Source organism: Eucalyptus grandis, chromosome 7 (genome assembly GCF_016545825.1).
Source record: "Eucalyptus grandis isolate ANBG69807.140 chromosome 7, ASM1654582v1, whole genome shotgun sequence".
In the NCBI taxonomy this organism is placed as follows: Eukaryota; Viridiplantae; Streptophyta; class Magnoliopsida; order Myrtales; family Myrtaceae; genus Eucalyptus; species Eucalyptus grandis.
In genome coordinates this window covers 11930243-11956958 of record NC_052618.1, presented here as the reverse complement: position 1 = coordinate 11956958, position 26716 = coordinate 11930243, and the positions used below count along the sequence as shown (strand labels likewise).

At 38.6% G+C, this 26716-nt stretch overlaps 1 protein-coding gene and 1 pseudogene across 1 annotated transcript; both read right to left on the bottom strand.

The window, feature by feature from the left end:
• Positions 1-766: 766 nt before the first annotated feature.
• LOC108956518 lies at positions 767-25382 on the bottom strand (annotated as a pseudogene).
• LOC120296276 (copper-transporting ATPase PAA1, chloroplastic-like) lies at positions 1855-2747 on the bottom strand. Its single transcript, XM_039318035.1, has 3 exons — positions 2585-2747; positions 2450-2502; positions 1855-2162 (listed from the first exon to the last, which is right to left on the bottom strand). Exons 1-3 carry the CDS (start codon positions 2664-2666, stop codon positions 2028-2030), a joined length of 270 nt encoding a protein of 89 aa, XP_039173969.1. The 5' UTR covers positions 2667-2747; the 3' UTR covers positions 1855-2027.
• Positions 25383-26716: the final 1334 nt, after the last annotated feature.

Here is a 26716-nt window from a genome sequence, read left to right as displayed (position 1 = left end):
ATCGATTTCAGATGGAGCAAGCACAACTTTTAAAAGAATTAGGGGAAGATACATGATCATTAATGCACGCAAAGCCGCTGAAGTGAAAAGAACCGTGTGTTTATAACAACATTGCCGATTCATAGGAAGAGACGTCATTACACCTGAAAGGGAAACTTATCAAGGAAACCTAAGACAATAGCAGCACCATGCACATGGAGGAGACAGAGACCAGCAATCATGTGGGGAAGGTGCTACTGGATTTTACGGAGTTAATTGCATAAAGGAATAGCTTCTTGAGGCCAAAAGGACTTTTCAGAATTTTTAAGACTACAGCCATGTCCTATGACATGAAAGCAACATGAGCATGCATCAAAACAGCCAATAATCCTGCCAGAAACTTAGCAGGATTAATAGAGTGCTAACCAAATGTGAATAAAAAACATAGAGCTTACCCGCTCAACTCCTTTTCAAAAAGTAAGACATCTGAAAATTTGTAGCCAAAACGGGCATCCATTTCTAAGGCAGCTTCTCTTTTGCATAGAAAAATGCATTACGTCCACAGGTGAATTTCTTGCCCTATCCTCAAAAGAGCCATACAGACACCAAAAAGTTGTCCACACTCCACAGTCACAAATGCCAATGAAGAAGTCGACCAAGATTGATCTCAGACGCATTTGCAATTGCTAAAGCATGTAAATGAAAGAGAATCCAGTACCGATCATATCATTGAAAGCTTAAGGCCAAATTGGGTTGTTTAAGTCAAGCAACCAATGCCGTCAGACCATAACATCAAAACAAGCATTCACGGATATTAAACAGTTGAATCTTTTAGCCAAAGTTCGCACAACAAAAGACTGATCAAGCAGATTTGTCCACCCAGAGAATAATAAAGAAGAGATTCAGCAGAAGGGACTTTGACACCTCCAGAGAGTAACAGCAGTACATCCAATTGCTCTGCTACAAGCACAAAATATTTTTCAATCAGCACAGAATCGACTGCTTTACTATAACTAGAAAAAATTATGTGCATAGCTATCAGTAGTATTCTTTCTACCCCGGACGGAAGTTCCCTGTACCACAACGTTCATAGGGACCAGAACGGTCCTGATTATAGGAGCATTTCCTGATCTTCCTTGAGTACCACTATCCCTATTCCACACTCCAGATCAATCACCATTTCGGTCAAGACCATAGTGCCCACCACCACCAACTCCATATCTGTCATCACTCCCCCAATACCTACCTCCCCAGCCCCCTTCACGAGGACACTCCCTTCCACAATGCCCAGTCTTGTCACACTTAAAGCACTCTCCACCTCCACCTCCATGTCCACCACCAGAGTCCCGACTAGGGCCACAATCATGACTGCGATCACCATCTCAGTCTCTACCTGAACCTTGAGGCTGAACTTTTTCCTCAATGATAAGTCCATTCATTTCCTCAATAGCCTCATCCATTGCTTGCTTCTCATAACCAAATCCACGAGAGCATCCAGAGAACTTGTCAACCACCCCTGCATTAAAAATATTCTTATCTGAGGTAGTTTGTATTATATGACAGGGAAAATTACAGATATAAGAGATTGTACTTCCAACTTTTAGATGGAGTCATCAACACAGAAAATCTGTGATAAAATGTACGTTATATGTGGCAATGATATTCACAAATGTCAGCCAAACCTCATTCAGATGCAACAAGCAGATGGTGAATAAAACTACTTATGTCGAGGGTTAGACATAAAGGCAAAATTTGTCAAGTCTTCTGCAAGTGTTTCTCCCAACACTTTTTGCCATCCTTGACTTCAGATACTGGCCATACAACTGCTATCCTGGTTGTCAGATTGACGCTGGTGGCAGATACTTGTGGCTGTCCAATGTTTAGAGCAGAAAAAAGAGAAAACCATGCCCGGTTCAAATCACACCCAGAAAATGACATTTCTCACACTAATTTTAATTGAAGTCAATGGCGATTCTTCTCATGAGGAGAAATGGATGATTCTTCACAAGTTACGAGAAAGAGAAAAGCAATGGTAAACTCACTTAGACTTAAGCCACAATTTGTCTGAGTGATTTGCAAGTGTTTGTCCCCAACTCCTTTTGCCAATTAGGTATAGCCTTGGCTTCAGAAACAGGCCATACAATTGCTGTCTCAGTTGTAAGATTGACCCTTGCGGCGGATACCTGTGGCTGTCCAAAGTTAGAGCAGAAAAATAAAAAACACAAAGGGTTCAAATCTTAGCACAAAAATTGATAAAAGCCATTTCTCCTGCCATTCTTTGACCCCACATAAGATCATTTAAAACCTTATTTCTCTTCACATATACGAGAGGACAAAAAGCCCAGGGGATGACTGTTCTGTCACACTAAAGTTTAATTTAAGTTGATGAATAATTTTTTATTATGAAAAATGGACGATCCTAGTTACCTTAGAGATTATAATAGCAAAACGAAAGCAATGGCAAACTCACTTGATTTTCCCAAATTCTCTTCACACTCGCTGCACATCCCCACGAGTCATTCCCTGCAGAGACAAAACAGAGACACTCAAAGTGCGAGATATATATATATATATATAGAGAGAGAGAGAGAGAGAGAGGGATTACTCCAACGTCGAGAATTATGACATCGGAGGTAACACCCCTGAGGCCGCCTCAGCTCCATCCAAGACCGATTTCTCCTTTCCATCCTCACCGTCGACTCTGCTGCTGCCGCCGCATCCGCCGAGAGGAGCAGCGGAGCTCAGAACGCACCGCAAGCGGAACCTCGTGGGAACCGGGGGAAATAGATGAGGCCAGAGTGAGGCTCGGGGTGCGGATGCGGTCGACGTAGATGTAGAGGAGCCTGTGGGCGATTAGCCGAGACGGGTGTTTGGCACCAATGATGGCATCACCTTCGGCATAAATAACCTTCGGAGGTTTGAGTGAAGCCTGATAGGAATTAGTGGCTAGCAAAGTGCTGACCACTATAACAATTTCTTCCTTATATTGAGTCTCGGGACCTTGAACTTTGCAAATTCCCAAAACTCAAAATTGACTCAATATAAGGAAGAAATTCTTATAGTGGTCAGCATTTGGTGGCCACAAATTCCTATCAAGCATCACTCAACCCTCCGGGGGTTATGCCGAAGGTGATGCCATCATTGGTGCCAAACACCTACTTCCATCAGCGATGCAGCGATCGGGTAGTGTAGCGATAAAGGCGGAAGACGAAGGGGTTGAGGGAGGATGGAGATGAGGATGGAGAGAGAGTCTTGGATATGGTTGACTCAATCGAAGCTCGCTTTCTCTCTCTAAACTCTCCCTATAAGCCTCTCAGTTTGAGTAGAGCCACGGGACGGGAGCAAGGAGATGAACATGGCCATCTAATATGCTTATTTCATCACCACATAATCATATCAAACATAGTAAATATACCAAATGAAATTTCAGCACAAATACATCTCATGTTCCAAAAAATGAGAACCTTAGTTTCTAGAGTTAATTGATCCGAAGCATACAAACTAAATACAATGCTAGAGTAGTTATTGTCCACACTCACTAAACTAGACCTACCAATCAACTTACAAAATTCTGGGGACCCACACTAGCTCATAATGGGAAATACAACTTCCCCTACATTTTCCATACTAGATTTGTCCAGTCAATTGTTCTATTGAAAAGTACAATTTTTTAATAGATGACACAAAACCATTTTGTAGATAGGAGTACCAATCCAAAACTTGGTGAGTTCCGCCAATGAACATGGAGTGTCCACTCTGATCCATTTAAAAAGCAATACGACTAGCCTCTAAAACTACAACAAGAGATTTTTCTTTCAAATCTAACTAGCAACCTGCATCGTTCAACAAGAATAAGTAATGAGGATTTTAGAGTCTAAAACTAGCTATCAAATTAAATTGTTCACTCAAATCAGGGACCACAATTCAGTCTCCATTGCCACGAATATGGTTTTTCCACAAGAAAGGCTAGCAAAAGCAACATATTTTATCCTTCATAATTTGCCCCTTTTCCCTAGCTAGGTTCTCAGGGTTTGAAATTGATAAATCAATATAATGCATAAGTTTAGTCAGAACTATGAAGTTTTATTTGGTTGTCTCTCTTGTCATGCATTGTGACTGCCAAATTTCCACGCTAAAATAAGTACACCAAATCTCAAGGAGCAATAGAGATTCCAACTCCTTGTTGAGCTCGATTGAAGTAAGAATTTCCGGACTAATCTCAATGAGCAACAAAGATTCATGAAGCCAAGGCTGACCAACGACAATGACACAAAAAGGGTATAGTTATTGCAAGCACCATGTTGAACTAATGTAGCAACTCAAGGGCTGGCAACATTTCTGTACTGGCGACAATAACTATTTGATTATAATCGTGATTGAGATTCTTCATACTAAAGAAAGATTCCTAAAGTGGCCAGTTCAATATTTCAAAAGAAAACCTTTTACAGTCGTGCCTAACAGCTTTCCTTGTTACGTAGCCTTTGGCCTTTTTTTTTCCATCTAACAAGGAAGTGCATCGTAAGCGAGTAAAACCCAACTCTTGATATGTATCTGTGACAAGCCAAAGAGATATAAAAGCTTACACTTCAACCCCAGTAGATGGAGTAATTGACACAAAAAATCTGTGATAAAAAGCACGTTATATGCAGCAATGATATTCCCAAATGACAGCCAAACCTCATTCTACTGCAACAAGCATATGGTGAATAAAATTGCTTACCTCGAGGGTTATGTACAGTCTTGGCTTCAAATAGAGGCCGTATAACTGCTGTCTCGGCTGTAAGATTGACACTGGCGGCAGGTATTTGTGGCTGTTCAATGTTAAAGTAGAAAAATGAAAATAACACGCAGGGTTCAAATCTTACCGAAAACCATCGCTGCTGCCATGGCTGTCGCCTCTGAACACCATCCATTACTACAACACCGCCATCGACCGCCACTGATCGTTCGAAGATCTTCGAACACACAGCGTCACAGATAATAATTCAACACACGAACAGCACGATGAAAATATAAAAGGAGAAAAAGATTGAGAAAAGCTCACCTCAGGTCATCATTGTCGAAGCGTTACACAAACTCCGGGCCACTTCTCACAGATAGACCGGCACTGTTGACGACCGAGAAACGCCTCAATGAAACGAAGTTCTAATCACGATTGATGATCAAGTGAAACCCCGAGACGGCCATGGAAACTCGTCGCCGATGAAGATACGGGCCGGATGGCGAAGCTTCAATGGAGACCAGGATCAATCAGACTTCTCGGCCAGGGGAGAAACGGATCGATTTTTCACTCTCTCGAAGCCTCTTTGACTCTCTGCGTACGGTATCGGTTTCTCTCTCTAAAAAACGGTGCCTCCGAAGAAGAAAACTGCTGCGGTTAACTTGAGACGCTCCAGACGGTTTTTACGGATGAACAAAACCGCTGCGGTTAAAATCCCTGTACTTCCCTCTTCAAAACTATCTTTTTTAGATAAAATTGCATAATTCATCCATTAACTTTAAATTTATTTCATATGGTCCCTAAATTCTAATTTATTGTACAATGAGGTCCCTAGATTTCCAATATATGTTCAATTTAGTCTATGAATTATATTAAAGTATTTAATGTTGTGTCCAAATTTAAATTGTAATATTATTGTCACTCGAGAGATTAATTTGAAAAAGAAAACGTAAAAACTACTTTTTGTTGTTAAACCAATCTAGCTATTATAGAACTTATCAAAGGTTCATTTCAGTGCGTAAATTTGAAGAATCAATTATGAATTTCAACCTATTAAATTATATTTATGTCTATATTATATATTGAAAACCAAAGCCATTAGAGCATCACAAGCTTCCTCTAGCCAAAATTAGATTCTATTCATTCATTCGTCATGCCCGGTCATTGATGTCTACCTACATTTATAATACTTGTTTTCCACCTATGTCCAATATACATGTGGAAGAGCTTCAAACTGGATGTGAGCACGCCTTGGGATCCCGGTCGTCTCGGAAACAAGGAGGTGCGCACGGCTTCGGAATGGCGAGAAACAACGGCTACAAGATGGCCGAAGGCGTGGGGAGGGCGGCGAGGGAAGTCCTCTGTAGCGATGGCGCGGAGTTAAAATCGGCGAGGAAAAGCGACACCAACTCCTTCAGTAACCGTAATCGAAAAAATCGCCGTTTCCCTCTCAACCTCTTGGCCTGAACGTGAAGTCAGTTACAGGTGAGTTTCAAAGCCTTAACTAAGATTAATGGGTGGACCTTGTGAATTCAATTTTGATGGGCTCGAAGGGAATGGGCTGCGCAGAGTGGACTCAGTTGATGAGTTTGTCTTAGGTTGTGCAATGATAAGCCTAAGGCTTCGGAATGATTATCGAACTTCGGCATAGTGTACAACATGGTCCGTAAACTTTAATTTATTTAATATGAGCTAAACTTTAATTCAATATGTGATGTGATCTTTGGATTTTAATCTATTCAATGTGGTTTAATGAACTTTTGATGTATGTTCAATATAACTTGAAAATATGTAAAAATATTTAATGTTTCTTGTATATCACCCAATGAGGTAGCCCCATATAAAAGAGTTAATCATAGTCAAGCAATGCTATGAAGAAAATCCCGACTCGATGCATTGAAAAGTCATGGTTAAAATCTAATATTTTACGATGACAATGAGACCTAACATATAGAGAGTAAATACCGGTTGCCTATTTTCACCTTTTTTTTTTACTTGTAAAAGAAATTACTACTTCATATTTAAATTTACTAAAGTCAACATAAAATATCTAATATTTGAATTTCAATGTTAAGGTGGTCAGTAACATGTTGGTTTGCATCTAAATTTTATGTATAGTCAACAAATTTACATCTATGCTACAATACATTAAAATGGTTATTTGATAACTTGATTAAGTCTTGAAAACTTAAATATTTAGCACTTAGTAAAATTAAACACATTTTGTTATCATAAAAAAAAAAAAAAAGCTCAAAAGGTTTAATTAAGTCAGAAAATCACCAAATTGCTTGGCAAGGGAAGGCCACTTATTCATTCAATAGAAAAAAGATACTTAATGGCAATAAGAATCTCGCTAAATATTTTGCAAAACACTTATGAAAGGTGCTCATGCTTAGTTAACAAACTGGTATTATTTGGTATTCAATATTCAGTTATTATGGAGCATATTTTACTTTCATTTTCAACATTGATAAATATAAGTACTGAAAAATTGAGGGCCTTTATGGCTTAATCTCAAATCACTCATAATTTTTTTTTTTTGAATCCTTAGGTCCTGATGACCTTGAATCCAGCAGAGCTTCGTGTTTGTGTGAAATATTATGTATCCGAGAAAGATCAATTTGATAAATTTTCGGTATCTCTTCATCTATCAAAAGTATTGAAATGAGTGGATAGCCCCATTCACAAAAAGAGAAGAAGTCTCTATCCTCGTACTTGGGTTGACAAATTTAAGATTTTCCTTTCATAATTTGGAATTAAAAGGTATATCCAATCTATTTCAAATTTCAATTGGATAAATGCAATTGACTCCTTGTCAAAGTAAGTGGATTTTGGAAAATGATGTTTTCAATTATTGCTAAACAAATTTGCTTCTTCAAATGAGATAAGCTTGATCTAAAATAAATGATATTAAAACAAGTGCATTCTAAAATAAGTAAACAAAACTAAATGGTGTAATCCAAATAATTTGCAATTTTTATTATTTGAATGTAATGTTAAATTTAGTGCATATTAAGTAGAATTTATTCAAGTGATAATATTAGTTATCATTCACATTATTTCAATTTGATTTTGAGTTAAATGGATAATTGATTCTTCTATTCATGTAGTTAACCCAAACTATACTTCAAATTATGTGTGTTATCCATTTGATATGAAATATTTCTTTCTTAAATTAATTTCAGATTAAATAGATTAATTACATCACTTCATCTTCTTTTTTTCAAATATAAAATCAATGACATAAGTCAAAAGAAGGTAAATTTTTTGGAAGGGTAATCGAATTGTATTTCAACATTTTTTTAACATTTTTTAATTGACGAATGCACTAAAGAATAATGCACTTGCTTTTCATCCATCCTTAAGTTTAAATTCCAATACAATAAATGACACATACTCGAGGATGATAAATTATAAAACTAATGCTAATTGGAGGAATATGGGCCATGTGGCACGACTATGCCATATGGTTTGCACATTGCAATCATAGTGATAAAATTTGCCATGTGGCAATCACAGAAGCCTATATTCTCTCAGCTCGACTTCATTTGGCTCCATCCATAGATATAAGATGAACAAATACTGATACATGAAATCATATATTCCTTTTCATAAGCTCTTATGAAATAGAAACACCATTTAACTTTTAGAGGAAAGTCATTCAATAATTTTTTTTTTTTTAAAGCTGTTTTAAAAGCTAAAACAAGCAAGCCGACTTTGCATGAGAGCAAGACAAAAGTCCATATTACCAGATGTCTAGAAATACTTACATTGGAGCTATGCTATGGTGATTTTTATATTATTACATTTTCCTGGTGCGATACAATTTCTTTCTTGTGGGCTAAAACAAAATAAAGTACATTAATTTTCCATACAACTAAAGGATAGTGCTCTTTTGCTTAAGACAACATAAACTATTTTGATCTTCCTTCAATTGCTAAGTCACAACTAGACTCAAAATGCCCGCGAATGGCAAAACTCCATATTCAATTCCAGACAAAGCATTGACCATAAGGACCACATGACTCCATATGAATTTCTTTCTTGTGGTCTACCGTTTTGAGATTTGTTTCTTCTCTTGTGACATAAAAATTAATTTGAAGTGAATGTGACATGAATAAATCGGTTTGGACTAAATGCGACGCGATACTTCGAGAGGTTTATGTGACACGAATTGAAGTTTTTCATGGTATTAATTCAAATAAAAATACATGGTCATTGTGTATTTTTCGAAATTAATATTGGACGAATGAAATGATTTTTATTTTTTGGGGATAATGACACAAATTGCTTTTGAATTTCCAACTTCGGAGAATGGGATAGGTAATGTTATAGGTCACCATGCTCATTGTACTTGCCCTTATAGTGTAAAAGAAGAAAGATGATTAACATTGCTTGAGAAAGTTGTTATATAGAGTTAATACAATATATTATGCCAAGCACATATTAAGAGATAATGTGATCCATATTGGATCCAACTGAAAAACAAAAGTTTTCACACAGTTTCCGCATAATATGACTATGTCCATCGGGTCATTCAAAGGATATTCAATATATTTACTTTAACCATCACTGTCTCCTACATATATGAGGAGTTCCTAGTGAAAACAAAGGCCAACCTTCCTCCAACCCTGCGCTCTCTCACACACATAAGCGAGTGTGCGCACACGGAGCCTGGTACATAGATGGAGTCGCACAAGCATTTCAGCCATCCACACAATGCGATCCTTTGCCAACCCTTCAACAAAGGGCTTCACCATCCAATTCAATGCTCCAGATGCGAATCCCCCACCACCTCCCCGTGCACTTTGTAAATTGATGATTAAGATCCTTGTACTGTTTAATTGTGGTCGTTTGGGTTTCCTATTTCTGCTTCATTTTTTTGGGGATTCCAAAATGATTTTGAAATTATGAAAAACTATTTAAGAAGATCCTGAAAGGGGATCGAGTTATGTATGTGACTAGCTCTGAGATTAAAGATTAACTATATAAAGAAAGTCTGCATAGATTAACAGAAAATTGATAGAATGTACTGTCAACCTCTACTTGAAAATTAACCAAATTCCAATACGAATAGATAACTCTTCCCTGCTGAGCACGTATTGCCAATTTGATCTCCACATTTTCTGACAAGCATAACGAGAAAAGAAAAAATTCATGTACAGAACGATAGTTAAAATGCACAATAACCTTAACCAAGTAACTGCAGAGAAAAACTGAAAAGGAAATGATCATATCGGCTTTTTGGCTTATGCCAAGAATATACCACATCTAGGTGTCACAAACCTAGTATCAATTTCAAATGGACCTAGCACAACTTCTAAAAGAACTAGGGGAAGATAAATGATCACAAATGACTGGCTGAAAGTGCATGGCGAAGATCATTAATGCAGAAGTGAAAAGAACCATGTGCCTATTAGCAACATAGCCGATTCATAGGAAGAGCCGTCATTACACCTGAAAGGGAAATTTATCCAGGAAACCTAACACAAAAGTAGCACCATGCACACGGATGAGACAGACAAGCACTCTTCTGCTGAAGATGGCGATAAGAGACAGGAGATAGCTAGGACGAAGATCTTGAAAATCAAATTGCCATTCTCACCAAAGCTTCCAAAAGATCTCCACATTTTACTGAGAAAGGAACTCCACCATAGCACAATGTGTGGAAGGTGAGATGGAATTTTACCAAGTTAATTGCATATAGGAATAGCTTCTTGAGGCCAAAAGGACTTTTCAGAGTTTTTAAGACAAAAACCACATCCTATGACATGAAAGTAATGGGACTGCGTATTAAAACACCACAAACAGCCAAGAATCCTGCCAAAAGATTACCAAAGTTAATATAGTGCAAATTATTGACAGGAAGCTCGCATAATAAAATGTGTATAACAAAACATAGAGTTTACCTACTTAACTCCTTTCAAAATGTTAGTTGAATAATTGTAGCCAATACAGGCATTCATTTCTAGGGCAGCTTCTCTTTTGCAAAGCGAAATGCATTACTTCCACAGGTAAATCTTTCGCCCTGTCCTTAAAAGAGCCATCTAGACATTAAAAAGTTGTCTGCACTCCGTGGTCAGGAATGGCAATGAAGAAGTCAACCAAGATCAATCTCAGATGCATTTGCCATTGCTAAAGCATGTAAGTGAAATAGAATCCAGTACCCATCATAGCATTGAAATGGTATGGCCAAATTTGATTGTTTAAGTCCAGCAAGCAATGTCACTGGACCAAAACATCAAAACGAGCATTCACAGACATTATACAGTCAGATCTTTTAGCCAAAGTTCACACATCAACAGTCTGATCAAGCAGATTTGTCCACCCAGAGAACCATGAAGAAGAGATGCAACAGAACAGACTTTGACAACTCCAGCAAGAAACAGCAGTATCTTCAATTGCACTGCTACAAGCACAAAATATTTTTCAATCAGCACAGAATCAACTACTTCACTATAACCCTTACCAAAAAAAAAAAAAACTTCACTATAACTGAAAAAAATTGTGTGCATACCTATCAGGAGTATTCTTTCTACCCTGAACAGAAGTTTCCTGTAACACAACGTCCATAGGGACCAGAAAAGTCCTGATTATAGCAGTCATTTCCTGATCCTCCTTGAGTACAATCTCTATTGTGCCTGCCAGATTGATCACCATTTCGATCAGGACCACAATGTCCACCACCACCACCACCTCCTCCACCTCCACACCTGTCATTCCTCCTGAATACCTATGTCCTCTGCCCTCTTCAATAGGACACTCCCTTGTAGAATGCCCAGGACATGGAGTATCAACTCTGATCCATTTAAAAGCAATACGACTAGCCTCTAAAACTACAACAAGAGATTTTTCATTCAAATCCAACCAGCAACCTGCATCCAAGCGTTCAGCAAGAATAAGTAATGAGGATTTTTAGAGTCTAAAACTAGCTATCAAATTAAATTGTTCAGTCAAATCAGGGACCACAATTCAGTCTCCATTGCCACAAATATGGTTTTTCCGCAAGAAAAGCTAGCAAAAGCAACATGTTTAATCCTTCATAGTTTGCCCCTTTTTCCCTAGCTAGGTTCTTAGGGTTTCAAACTGCAAGTCAATATGCTGCATAAGTTTAGTCAGAACTATGAAGTTTTATTTGGTTGTCCTCTCCTGTCATGCATTGTGACTGCCAAATTTCAACACTAAAATAAGTACGGTATTTGCACGCTGTGTGGCTTGTTAAACCCCAAAATCTCAATAAGCAACAAAGATTCATGAAGCCAAGGCTGACCAATGATGATGACACAAAAAAGGTACAGTTATTGCAAGCACCATGTTGAACAAATGTAGCAACTCAAGGGCTGGCGACATTTCTGTACTGGCGACAACTCTAACTATTTGATTACAATCGTGATTGAGATTCTCCATACTCAAGAAAGATTCCTAAAGTGGCCAGTTCAATATTTCAAAAGAAAACCTTTTACAGTAGTGCCCAACAGCTTTCCTTGTTACGTAACCTTTGGCCTTTGTTTTTTCTAATGACAAGGAAGTGCATCTTAAGTGGATGGAGTAAAAGTTCATACCTTAAACTAGTAGATGGAGTAATCGACACAGAAAATCTGTGATAAAAGGCACGTTATGTGCAGCAATGATATTCACAAATGACAGCCAAACCTCATCCTACTGCAACAAGCATATGGTGAATAAAATTGCTTACCTTGAGGTTAGACTTAAAGCCACAATTTGTCAAGTGTTTTGCAACTGTTTCTCCCAACTCTTTTTGCCAGTTATGTACAGCCTCGGCTTCAAATAGAGGCCATATAACTGCTGTCTCGGCCGTAAGATTGACACTGGCGGCAGGTACTTGTGGCTGTTCCATTTTAGAGCAGAAAAAAGAAAAAAACACACACAGAGTTCAAATCTTACCAAAAAAATGAGGAAAGCCATTTCCCCTGCCATTCTTTGACCCCACATAAGAGATCATTTAAAACCTTATTTCTCTTCACAATTATGAGAGGAAAAAAAGCGTAGCCCGAGGGATGACTGTTCTGTCACACTAAGTTTAATTTAAGTTGATGACTAATTTTTTATTATGAAAAATGGACGATCCCAGTTACCTTAGAGATAAGCAATGGCAAACTCACTTGATTTTCCCAAATTCTCTTCACACTCCCTGCACATCCCCCACGAGTCATTCCTTGCAGAGACGAAACAGAGCCACTCAAGTGGCCGCACACCAAACAAAAAAAAAAAAAAAAATCGAAGCTTTAGCTCGTACATAAAGTGCAAGAGATATAGAAAGAGAGATAGAAAGAGGGGGCTTACTCCGACGTCGAGAATTATGACATCGGAGGTGACGCCCCTGAGGCCTCCTCGGCTCCATCCACGACCGATTTCTCCTTCCCATCTTCACCGTCGACTCCGCCGCCACCGCCGCGTCCGCCGAATGGGCCAAGAGGAGCAGCGGAGCTCGGAACGCACCGCAAGCGGAACCTCGCGGGAGCCGGGGGAGACAGAGACGGCACCAGAGCGAGGCTCGGGCTGCGGATGCGGTCGGCGTAGATGCAGCGGAGCCGAGACGGGAGGCATCGGCGATGCGGCGACCGGTAGACGTAGCGGTTGAGGCGGAAGACGAAGGGGTTGAGTATTTGTGGGGGCTCTACAGGCAACTTAAGACATCCATGGTTTGGATTCCTCATTGATTATACTTTCATTTACCACTCACGGGAGTCCTTTCCAGGGTGTATGAACGAGGTATTGTATTAATTTTGCCCGACATGGCTCGGGCTATTTTGCTTTCCATACTTTATATGCTTTATTATCGATTAATTTGCTTGAGTATCCGTGCATGGACATCTAGAACCATGTTAAGGAGTAAAATGAAAATATTACATGAAAAATGTGTTACGTAAAAAAGAATAGCTAGCAAAAAGGCATTAGATTATTCTAGCATAACCAAGTACTGAAACTTGTGAAAATCTGTGTTGTTCAGAAGAGTAAGATGGGCTCCAAAGCTATTAACCAGCCCAAAATAGGTTATCGGCTACTCCAGAGTAAATCAAATTCAATAAGAAACCAAGTTGAAATTAGTAGGATTTGGGAAGCCTATGCCAAGTGCTAATACCACCTCACAAGGGGAGCCTTTGTGCATGCTTAGTAATCCGTCAACCTCAGGACATCTTATAGCCTTCAGGAGGGTTCCAACCTTCCGAACAACGTGCACAAAATATTCTTGATTTTATAGGACTTTGAATCTTGGGCTATGAGTGTATTATAAGTTTGCATGCATCTTACTTCAACTACTAGAAGATATGTACATTATAACTTTGGATTAAGTGCTACTACATCAATTGAATGGTTTATTTATTCAACTTTCGTTCGTTTATACTAGGAATAATGATTGCGCGTGAGTTCGGTCGTGAATTCACTGCTTCTTGACATTATTTTGTTCCCATATTTCTTGGCCTTATGAATCTGAGTGATGATGGGCTTGATCAATTTTGGTTTTGGTCGCTAATTTGGAAGAAATAAACATTTAGATGCAACAACGGTGGCTAAAAATAAGCGATCAAATAATAAGATAAATAGAATTAAGAAATAACTCGTACACTAGATTTACTCTAGGATGAGAGCAGCACAAGTGTAGATCAAGCAATAAAATAGAAATTACAATAACACTTGAGTCAATCAAGTATTCTAATTGTTTCCAGCCTCTAATTATATCAAATAACTCACAAAAGATTTAGTCATCATAATTCTTCACAAAATAATATCTTAATCTCATAAAGGAATTCACTAATTTTATTCACCAGAATTAATTAGCTTCAACAATCTTAGATTGCTTGATGGTGTAATTCACGTAAAAGCCATCTCCTTGATACTCTTCACAACAGAAGGCCCAATTCTATATATTTATATATATATATGTATTAAAGAATTTGATCCAAAATGGAAAACTTATTCAAATTAGGAAACTTCCTATTTGGATCATTTTTCTTCGCATAATAACTTTTTGATGGTAAGCTAATTTTTGTACATTTAAGGAATAATAATTCTTTAATTTTCTTCGCAAGCAGAGAACGAATTTCTGGACTACTCTCAATGAGCAACAAAGATTATGAAGCCAAGGCTAACCAATGACGATGACATAAAAAAATGTATAGTTATTGCAAGCACCATGTTGGACAAATGTAGCAACTCAGGGGCTGGCACATTTCTGTATTGGTGACAACTCTAACTATTTGATTATAATCGTGACTGAGATTCTCTATACTAAAGAAAGATTCCTAAAGTGGCCAATTCAATATTTCAAAAGAAAACCTTTTACAGTCGTGCCCAACAGCTTTCCTTGTTACGTAACCTTTGGCCTTTTTTTTTCCATCTAACAAGGAAGTGCATCGTAAGCGAGTAAAACCCAACTCTTGATACGTATCTGTGACAAGCCAAAGAGATATAAAAGCTTACACTTCAACCTAGTAGATGGAGTAATCGACACAAAAAATCTGTGATAAAAAAGCAGCAATGATATTCCCAAATGACAGCCAAACCTCATTCTACTGCAACAAGCATATAGTGAATAAATTGCTTACCTCGTGGGTTATGTACAGTCTTGGCTTCAAATAGAGGCCGTATAACTGCTGTCTCGGCTGTAAGATTGACACTGGCGGCAGGTATTTGTGGCTGTTCAATGTTAAAGCAGAAAAATGAAAATAACACGCAGGGTTCAAATCTTACCGAAAACCATCGCTGCCATGGCTGTCGCCTCCGAACACCATCCATTACTACAACACCGCCATCGACCGCCACCGATCATTCGAAGATCTTCGAACACACAGCGTCACAGATAATAATTCAACACATGAACAACACGATGAAAATATAAAAGGAGAAAAAGATTGAGAAAAGCTCACCTCTCGTCACCATTGTTGAAGCATTACACAAACTCCAGGCCACTTCTCACAGACAGACCAGCACTGTCGACGACTGAGAAAAGCCTCAATGAAACAGAGTTCTAATCACGATTGATGATCAAGTGAAACCCCAAGACAGCCATGGAAACTCGTTGCCGACGAAGATACAGGCCGGGTGGCGAAGCTTCAATGGAGACCGGGATCAATCAGACTTCTCGGCCAGGGGAGAAACAGATCGATTTTTCACTCTCTCGAAGCCTCTTTGACTCTCTGCGTACGGTATCCGTTTCTCTCTCTTAAAAACAGCACCTCGAAGAAAACCGCTGCGGTTAACGATTAACTTGAGACGCCGTGATGGAAGCCAATATCTACGATAACCGACGCTCCGGACGGTTTTCGCGGATGAAGACCACCTCCGGATCCCCGAAAGAGACGGCTTTAAAATCCCTGCGCTTCCCTCCTCAAAGCTACCTTTGTTAGATAAAATTGCAGAATACATCCATTAACTTTAAATTTATTCCATATGGTCCCTAAATTCTAATTTATTGTACAATGAGGTCCCTAGATTTTTAATATATATTCAATTTAGTCTATGAATTATATAAAAATATTTAATGTTGTCTCCAAATTTAAATTGTCATATTATTGTTACTCGACAGATTGACCTGAAAAAAAAAAAAAAACGTAAAAACTACTTTTTGTTGTTAGACCAATCTAGATATTATAGAACTTATCAAATGTTCGTTTCAGTGCGTAGATTTGAGGAATCAATTATGAATTTCAACCTATTAAATTATATTTTTATCTATATTATATATTGACAATCAAAGCCATTAGAGCATATCGAGCTTCCTCTAGCCAAAATTAAATTCTATTCATTCGTTCGTCATGCCGGTCATTGATAGTTACCTACATTTTTAATACTCGTTTTCCACCTATGTCCAATATACATGCGGAAGAGCTTCAAACTGGATGTCAGCGCGCCTCGGGATCCCGGTTGTCTTGGAAACAAGGGGGTGCGCACAGCTTCGGAATGGCGAGAAACAGCGGCGACAAGATGGCCAAAGGCGTGGGGAGGGCGATGAGGGAAGTCCTCTGTAGTGATGGCGTGGAGTTTAAATCGGCGAGGAAAAGCGACTCCAACTCCTTCAATAACCGTAATCGAAAAAATCGCCGTTTCCCTCTCAACCTCTTGGCCTGAACGTGAAGTCAGTTACGGGTGAGTTTCAAAGCCTTGACTGAGATTAATGGGTGGACCTGGTCAATTCAGTTCTGATGGGCTTAAAGGGATGCGCAGAGTGGACTCAGTTGATGAGTTTGTCTTGGGTTGTGCAATGATAAGCCTAGGGCTTCGAATGATTTTTGAACTTAGGCATAGTGTACAACATGGTATGTAAACTTTAATTTATTTAATAGCTGAACTTTAATTCAATATGCAATGTGATCTTTGGATTTTAATCTATTCAATGTGGTTTAATGGACTTTTCGAAGATATGTAAAAATATTTAATGTTTCTTGTGTATCACCCAACGTGGTAGCCCAATATAAAAGAGTTAATCACAGTCAAGCAATGTTATGAAGAAAATCCCGACTCGACGTGTTTGTATACTTACCATTGCATTGAAAAGTCATGGTTAAAATCTAATATTTCACGATGACAGTGAGACCTAACATATAGAGAGTAAATACCGATCGCCTATTTTCACCTTTTTTTTACTTGTAAAAGAAATTACTACTTCATATTTAAATTTACTAAAGTCAACATAAAATATCTAATATTTGAATTTCAATGTCAAGGTGATCAGTAACTTATTGGTTTGCATCTAAATTTTATGTATAGTCAACAAATTTACATCTATGCTACAATACATTAAAATGGTGTTTACTAAGAGTAAATCCGAGGAGAGTAGTTTCCAAATTTGCAGGTTATTTGATAACTTGATTAAGTCTTGAAAACTTAAATATTTAGCACTTAGTAAAATTAAACACATTTTGTTATCATAATAAAAATAAGCTTAAAAGGTTTAATTAAGACAGAAAATCACCAAATTGCTAGGCAAGGGAAGGCCACTTATTCATTCAATAGAAAAGAGATACTTACTGAAAATGAGAATCTTGCTAAATATTTTGCAAAAAAACTTATTAAAGGTGCTCATGCTTAGTTAACAAATTGGTATTATTTGGTATTCAATATTCAGTTATTATGGAGCATATTTACTTTCATTTTCAACATTGATAAATATAAGTACTGAAAAATTGAGGGCCTTTATGGCTTAATCTCAATTGTTTTTCTACAACGCCAAATGGTCATCGTGTGACTGAGGGTAATCATGCGTTTTCTCATAGATAGAGGCTGGTTCGTTAGATGAGAATGTGATCCGGAATGACGGATTGAAAGATATGGAGTTGGTAAGAGATGGGGCTTATCAGATAAAGTGAATGCCCCCTTTTCTTATATCAATAAATAAACCTAATATTCAATTTGAAAATTTTGGAGATTTGGTGATTAGGGTTAAATTGATAAAATTCAGATTATGTTTCAATAATTTGGGAAGAAAAATGCCCATGGCTAAGGCACGGAAAATTGCATGTAAAATGCCCGTACAATTTTTGCACTTTTTTTTTTACTGTTTACGTTTGGATTTCTTTTCTTTAAGTGTATCTGAAATCATTTAAAAGAGTTCATTGAGATCAAAATAAAAATGAAAATAATTTTATCTATGATCCACTAAATTTAAAATTAGCCAGAAAAAAAAGGATAATTTAAAAATTTTACAAGCTCTAACTTACTAATAAAATGAACACGGATCCTCTTTTTCCGTAACACCAATATCGTGTGACAAAATTTACCTGTGTATTTTCTCATAAATAGATGCAAATTGTAATTAGAACAATCAAAACAATTAAAACGAATCCAAAATTTTTAAGAAATTACGTGTTGTTGTATTATGTCGCGTATCGATACTGGTGCTACTTAATTCTTATCAAGGTAAAAGAATGGAGTATATGAACTAAATTATGACTTTATATATTGAGTTAAAGTTTAAAAAATTATGTTGAATAGATTAAAAGTTTATGCACGATATTACAAATTTGATCAATTTTTACAAATTATTTGTGTAATTATCCAAAAAATAAAAAGAGTTTTCATTTCATAAACCAAAATAGCTTTAAAAAAAAAGAAAAAAAAAGGGTCCTACAACAACATAACTGGGCGAAATAGGGCTCGTCAAAGGCTTGACGAGATTATCGAGCATCCTCAACATCCGAACATGCAGGTAAGCCGCGATCTCTCTCCGCCGCTGCCGCCGCCGACGCCGACGCCAGCGGTGTCTTCTTGCTCCTCCTCGGAGCCGAGCCCCCAAAAAACCCTACCCCTCCTCAATTTGTAATCTTTCGCGTTTTTTTCTCGTGCAGGCCAGCGACAGGTTCAGTGACTCTGGTTTCTTGTCTTTTTTTTTTTTTTTTGGGGTTCAGTGAGTGGGCTGTGAAGATCATTCCCTGCAGAGACGAAACAGAGACTGTCAAGTGGCTGCACACCAAAAAAAAAGAAAAAAAAAATCGAGGCTTTAGCTCGTACAATACATGAAGTGCGAGAGATAGAGAGAGACAGAGGGGGCTTACTCCGACGCCGAGAATCATGACATCGGAGGTGACACCCTGAGGCCTCCTCGGCTCCATCCACGATCGATTTCGCCTTCCCATCCTCACCGTCGACTCCGCTGCTGCTGCGGCGCGGCGTCCGCCAAATGTGCCGAGAGGAGCAGCGGAGCTCGGAACGCACCGCAAGTGGAACCTCGCGGGAGCCAGGGGAGACAGAGACGGCGCCGAGGCGAGGCGAGGCGAGGGCAGCAGATGCGATCGGCATAGATGCAGTGGAGCCTGTGGGCGATGAGCCGAGAGGGGAGGCATCGGCGATGCAGCGACCGGGCGACGTAGCGATGGAGGCGGAAGACAAAGGGGTCGACGGAGGATGGAGATGACGATAGAGAGAGAGAGAGAGTCTTGGACATGGTTACAAATTGCTGGGGTCGATAGATTGACCTGTTTAAAAACATTTCTTTCAATAAAAAAAAATCGCATTTATTCCATGCTTATGATTAAATAGCTAGAAGTGATTTTTTTTTTCCTTCAAATAAGTGATTAAGATAATCTCAATTAAGGGGCTGAGTTTGCCGGCCAATCAAATCTTTTATTAGCCGACTTCTTCCGACAGACTGAAATTCTTGTCCAAAATTTGTAATTGATTAAAAAAAAATGCATGAATTAGATTTCTACCGTTTGCTTCCTCCTTTGCTTTTTCTACCGTTTGCTTCTTCCTTTGCCTACTGCTGAAGCAAAATTGTTTGTTGTCCCTTCCTTGCCACCGTAATTCGTTTTTAGTTGATTTTAAAACCGCTGAAGGAGCGTTATGCAATCTTTTGAGGCCATTTTGCCTGTCTTTGAAGGTTGAGCTGAAAACTTTCAGACCCACCACCGCAACGCCACCGTGCCGTTCCTCCTCTTTTCACCACACCACACCACTCCTCCCCCTTCCTCTTCCTGTAGGGTTTCTTAGCAACTTCTAATGAGAATTTGAGGTCTTGGAATTTGAAGTTTGTCGATTCACTTTCGATTGATACTAGATTCATTCCATTTCTTTTATTTGCCTATTGTAAGTAGAATTTGATTGAACATCTCGGTTCGTGGCTTTTGGAGTGTAGGCTGGAAATAGATTGTCGGAGTGCTTCAGTAATATATTATCCTTCAAATTTGATAGCTTGTCTTTTCTAGTTCAAATGGAATAGTATAGCAGTTTCAATTTTCTTGGATTGATGCTAGATTCATTCCATTTCTTTTATTTGCCTATTGTAAGTACGATGAGCTTTGGTGAAAACCACACAAGCTGCAACGGCAATAGCTTCACAATTAGAAAAAAGAAAGTTGCCCATCCGTAGGGGAGAGAAAAATAAGAGTTGCGGGTGTATCTTCATAAAAGCTAGTTTGCTTTAAGTGCTTTGTGTGTGGTGCGAGAAATTTAAAATGTAATAGTTGTGGGAGACGATATTTTATTGGAGTGTATACTTGTAATACAATTAGGTATAAATGTTTCTCAAATTGCCTCGTACAGTTTTCTCATATTCTCTCTACAACACTTCCACAACCAATTAGTAATATTTTATAATTCTCTCTCTCTTTGCTTTTCTTTATTTTTTTCCTCCATTTAGGCTGGTGATGGTCGCCGGCTGACCCTCGCTAGCACCAGGCAGGCCCAAATCGAGTGAGGACCGCCATGCCCTCGTCTGGCCAGATCTAGCAAGGGCATTGCGGCCCGCACTAGATCTGGGCAAGGGACCGAGCATCCACACCCTAACTTGTGGTTGGCGAGGGTCGGCATACATTTAAGACGTAAAGCCATTTCTTCATATTTACCACTTGTACCTTGAGTTTTTGGCATAAAATTGCACCACATCAAACTCTCAACCTGTGCAAGATCATCCAAACTGCGAGGAGGAATTGGAGAGACTTTACTTCTACACCACCTCTGGTCCAAGAGGTTATTATGACCTCACTCATGCTCTACAGGGGCGAATCACTAACGAGCACTTTAATCTCAACTTGTCGTGACCAGAGGAAGTGGCTAGAGCAACAATGAATAGTTTTCCATAATTGTAGTATACTTCCCTAGAATAATGACAACAAAAATTTGGCACAGAGATTCTTATTACAAATATGGAAAAAGAAGCTAAGTACAACCATGAAAATGAACAATCACCGCGTTGAACCCTAAAAGCGAGCCACCTGATCTCAACAAGACAAAGAAGCCATACCAATTAATTTGGGAGGGTCCTTATTGATATGTAGAAGGGAAAGAGTGTGATCGTCTCAAAGGGGTGACCTGAAAACACATGCGCTGATATAATAGCGAGAATCGTATGAATGAATACTGGATACACGCAAAGGAATAGCGCCTGTGTTGCCAAGATCACCCATCAGAGACGCTTCCCTTTCTAGGGTCCGTGCGAAATTGGGTTGTGGTGGGTCTCCTGCCTCAAGCTCTTCTTATATAGGATGAATCAAAGCTCGGGGCACTCACAACATCATGTCGCTAGCATGTGCTCATCCTAGCGACACCCTGAGACTGTACCATTATCTTTGAGATGTGCTGTCCCTGCTTGTCGTATATGGAAGCGTAAGAGACGAAAACACTCCGCCCCAGAAAGAACGGGACCCGCGTGCACAACGCAGCCCGTTCTGATCAATCAAATTTTGCAGTCGTTGAGCTCGCTAAAACGAAATCCTGTCATCTTTCTTGAATTTGTAAAGAGGGAATCGAAGCGGTGCATCATCCCCTTTGAGTCATTTTAAGGTCTGCATCTCATGAAGCGCGGTTGCTCAAAATACCCTTGCCGGGTCATTCAAGAATGTGAAACGGAGGCAAGGCTTGCTCTGTTCAAGAACCGCCTCTGCTGGGTATGTGAAATAGGCTTCCAAGTGAACAATGGGCAAGAAATGGTTATATTACTCGGACTATGAGACATGCGAAACAACAATCCACGATTTTGTATACCAACTAGAACAAAAAAGTTTAGGGGGTGCTGGGGAGATTTCTCCAACTGAAAATGACTCAAAACATTTACAGAGCCGTAGTTAAGAATGCACAATAACCTTAACCAAGTAACTACAGAGAAAATCTGAAAAGGAAATGATCATATCCAGTTTTTGCTAATGCTAAGAGTATACCTCATCTACGAGTTACAAACCCAGTATCGATTTCAGATGGAGCAAGCACAACTTTTAAAAGAATTAGGGGAAGATACATGATCATTAATGCAGAAATGTAAGTCAATGCACGCAAAGCCACTGAAGTGAAAAGAACCATGTGTTTATAACAACATTGCGGATTCATAGGAAGAGACGTCATTACACCTGAAAGGGAAATTTATCAAGGAAACCTAAGACGATAGCAGCACCATGCACATGGAGGAGACAGAGACCAGCAATCATGTGGGGAAGGTGAGATGAATTTTACGGAGTTAATTGCATAAAGGAATAGCTTCTTGAGGGCAAAAGGACTTTTCAGAATTTTTACGACTACAGCCATATCCTATGACATGAAAGCAACATGACCGTGCATCAAAACACCAAAACAGCCAAGACTCCTGTCAGAAGCTTAGCAGGATTAATAGAGTGCTAACTAAATGTGTATAAAAACATAGAACTTATCCGCTTAACTTCTTTTCAAAAAGTAAGACATCTGAAAATTTGTAGCCAAAGCGGGCATCCATTTCTAAGGCAGCTTCTCTTTTGCATAGAAATAACACATTACGTCCACAGGTGAATCTCTTGCCCTATCCTCAAAAGAGCCATCTAGACACCAAAAAGCTGTCTGCACTCCACAGTCACAAATGCCAATGAAGAAGTCAACCAAGATTGATCTCAGATGCATTTGCAATTGCTAAAGCATGTAAGCGAAAGAGAAGCTAGTAACCATCATATCATTGAAAGCTTAAGCCCAAATTTGATTGTTTAAGTCAAGCAAGCAATGCCATCAGACCATAACATCAAACAAGCATTCATGGATATTAAACAGTTGAATCTTTTAGCCAAAGTTCCCAAATCAAAAGATTGATCAAGCAGATAATAAAAAAGAAAAGATCAGCAGAAGGGACTTTGACACCTCCAGAAAGTAACAGCAGTACCTTCAATTGCTCTGCTACAAGCACAAAATATTTTTCGATCAGCACAGAATCAACTGCTTTACTATAACTGGAAAAAATTGTGTGCATAGCTATCAGGGGTATTCTTTCTACCCCAGACGGAAGTTCCCTGTATGACAATGTTCATAGGGACCAGAACGGTCCTGATTATAGGAGCATTTCCTGATCCTCCTGAGTACCACTATCCCTAATGCGCCCTCCAGATCAATCACCGTTTCGATCAGGATCATAGTGCCCACCACCACCAACTCCATACCTGTCATCCCTGCCCCCATATCTACGTCCTCAGCCCCCTTCATGAGGACACTCCCTTGCAAAATGCCCAGGCTTGTCACACTTAAAGCACTCTCCACCTCCACGTCCATGTCCACCACCATAGTCCTGATTGGGGCCACAATCATGACCACAATCACGACTGTGATCACCATCTCAGTCTCCACCTGAACCTCAAGGCTGAGCTTTTTTCCTCAATGATATTTTTCCCATCCAAGTCCATTCATTTCCTCAATAGCCTCATCCATTGCTTGCTTCTCATAACCAAATCCACAAGAGCATCCAGAGAACTTGTCAACCAACCCCTACATTAAAAATATTCTTCTCTGTGTTAATTTGTATCATATGACAGAAAAAATTACAGTTATAAGAGCTTGTACTTCCAACTTTTAGATGGAGTCATCAACACAGAAAATCTGCGATAAAATGTACGTTATATGTGGCAATGATAATCACAAATGTCAGCCAAACCTCATTCAGATGCAACAAGCAGATGGTGAATAAGAACGGCTTACCTCAAGGGTTAGACGTAAAGCCAAAATTTGTCAAGTCTTCTGCAAGTGTTTCTCCCAACTTTTTTGCCTTCCTTGGCTTCAGATACTGGCCATACAACTGCTGCTATCCTGGTTGTCAGGTTGACACTTGTGGCAGATACTTGTGGCTGTCCAATGTTTAGAGCAGAAAAAAGAGAAAACCATGCCTGGTTCAAATCACACCCAGAAAATGACATTTCTCAAGTTAAATTGAAGTCGATGGAGATTCTTTTCATGAAGAAAAATGGATGATTCTTCACGAGTTACGAGAAAGAGAAAAGCAATGTAAACTCACTTAGACTTAAGCCACAATTTGTCTGAGTGTTTTGCAAGTGTTTAGACCCAACTCCTTTTGCCAATTAGGTATAGCCTTGGCTTCAGAAACAGGCCATACAATTGCTGTCTCAGTTGTAAGATCGATGCTTGCGGCAGATACCTGTGGCTGTCCAAAGTTAGAGCAGAAAAATAAAAACACACAGGGTTCAAATCTTAGCACAAAAATTGATGAAAGCCATTTCTCCTGCAATTCTTTCCACCCACATAAGGGATAATTTGGAACCTTATTTCACTTAACCCACTAGATGAATATCCTGTCACACCAAGTTCAATTCAAGTTGATGACAATTTATCTTCATATGAAAAATGGACGATCCTAGTTACTTTAGAGAATATAATAGCAAACACTCTTCACGAATTAGAGGAAAGACAAAAGCAAATGGCGAACTCACTTGATTTTCCAGAATTCTCTTCATACTCGCTGCACATCCCACAGAAGTCATTCCCTGCAGAGACGAAACAGAACCACTAAACTGACCGCACAAAAGAAAAGGAAAAAAAATAAAATGATATGCACCGTGGAGTAACATCTTCAGCAATATAATGCAGGGAAAGTTGGACACGCATTGACAAAATCGAAGCTTTAGCTCGTACATTCACATAAACTGCGAGAGAAATATATAAAGAGAGAGAGAGAGAGGGGCTTACTCCGACGTCGAGAATCATGACATCCGAGCAGACGGCTGAGGCTTCCTGGGCTCCATCCACGGCTGATTTCACCTTCCCATCCTCACCGTCAACTCCGCCGCCGCCGCCGTGTCAGCCGCAGCGAAGCTTGGAAGGCGCCGCAAGCGGAACCTCGCGAGAGCCGGAGGAGACGAAGGGATTGACGGAGGAGGGAGATGAGGATAGAGAGAGAGAGAGAGAGAGAGAGAGTCTTGGATATGGTTGACTCCATCGAAGCTCCTCTTCTCTCTCTCTCTAAACTCTCTGCAAGCCTCTCAGTTTGAGCAGAGCCAGCGGACGGAAGGGAGGAGATGAACATGGTCGGAAACTGAGGGCGTCAAAAACATTAATTATAAAAGGTTAATACCATGAAAACCACGAACTGTCCAATATATATGGCATTTATTTTATAAAAAATATGTGAGAAAACATTTTGTAATAAATTTACCAAAAATTATTTCTTACTATTAAAAATCCCAAAAAGGTATACCAATGTGACAAATTTACCCATGTTTGTAACTTTCGACATTGAAAAGTCATAAAAAAAATCATAAATTGGTACATTTGTGACAAATTTATCCTAAACTAATTTATTCGACCGCAAAAAAAACCCCAAACCGATAAATTTGTGACAACTATACTTTTTCTTCACTAAATTGAATTAATACCACAAAAATCATAAAAATTGTAAACTTTGACAAACGGATCGTAAAATCCCAAATTGATATACTAGTTAATTGTCACGTGTCATTTAACTTAATAATTTGATAATAAAATTTAACAAAAACTAACGGAGGGTAAATTTGTCACAAGTGTACTAGTTTGGGGTAAATTTGTCAAAGGTATACCAGTTTGAGGTTTTTGGTGATAAAAAAAATAGTTTTGGGTGAATTTGTCACAAGTGTACCAGTTTGGGGTTTTTCAGCAGTATTAACCCATTATAAAAAAATGCATTTAAATTTTATGTATAGTTGCAAATTTTACATCTATGCTACAATACATTGAAATGGTGTTTACTAAGAATAAATCCGAGAAGAGTAGTTTTGAAATTTGTAGGTTATTTGATAACTAGATTGAGTCTTGAAAACTTAAATATTTAGCACTCTGTAAAATTAAACACATTCAGTTATCATAATAAGAATAAACTTAAAAAGGTTTAACCACAAATTTGCTAGGGAATGAAAGGCCACTTAATCATTTGATAGAAAAAAGATAGTTATTTGCAATAAGAATCTTGCTAAATATTTTACCAAAGTATTATTTGGTATTCAATATTAAGTTATTATGAAGCATATTTTATTTTCATTTTCAACATTGATAAATTAAGCATTGAAAAATTGAGGGCCTTCATGCCTTAATCTCAAATAATTCAAAAAATTTCAAATCCTTAGGTGCTGGCGACCTTGAATCCAGTAGAGCTTCGTGTTTGTGTGAAATATGCTATATCCAAGAAAGAACAATTCGATAAATTTTTGGTATTTCTTCTTCTATCACAGGTATTGAAATAAATGGACAGCCTCCATTCACAAAAAGGAAAGTACTCTCTATCCTCGTACTTGAGTTGACAAATTTAGGGTTTTCCATTCATAATATGGAATTAAAAAGTATATTCAATCTATT

What these genes read in the sequence shown, in the direction of transcription:
- LOC120296276 (XM_039318035.1), bottom strand. Translation starts at nt 2,666, where the DNA reads ATGGAAAGGAGAAATCGGTCTTGGATGGAGCTGAGGCGGCCTCAGGGG. An exon ending in TCATAATTCTCGACGTTGGA is followed by an intron (nt 2,503 to 2,584) that starts GTAATCCCTCTC and finishes TTGTCTCTGCAG; the next exon opens with GGAATGACTCGTGGGGATGT. An exon ending in AGAGAATTTGGGAAAATCAA is followed by an intron (nt 2,163 to 2,449) that starts GTGAGTTTGCCA and finishes GGACAGCCACAG; the next exon opens with GTATCCGCCGCAAGGGTCAA.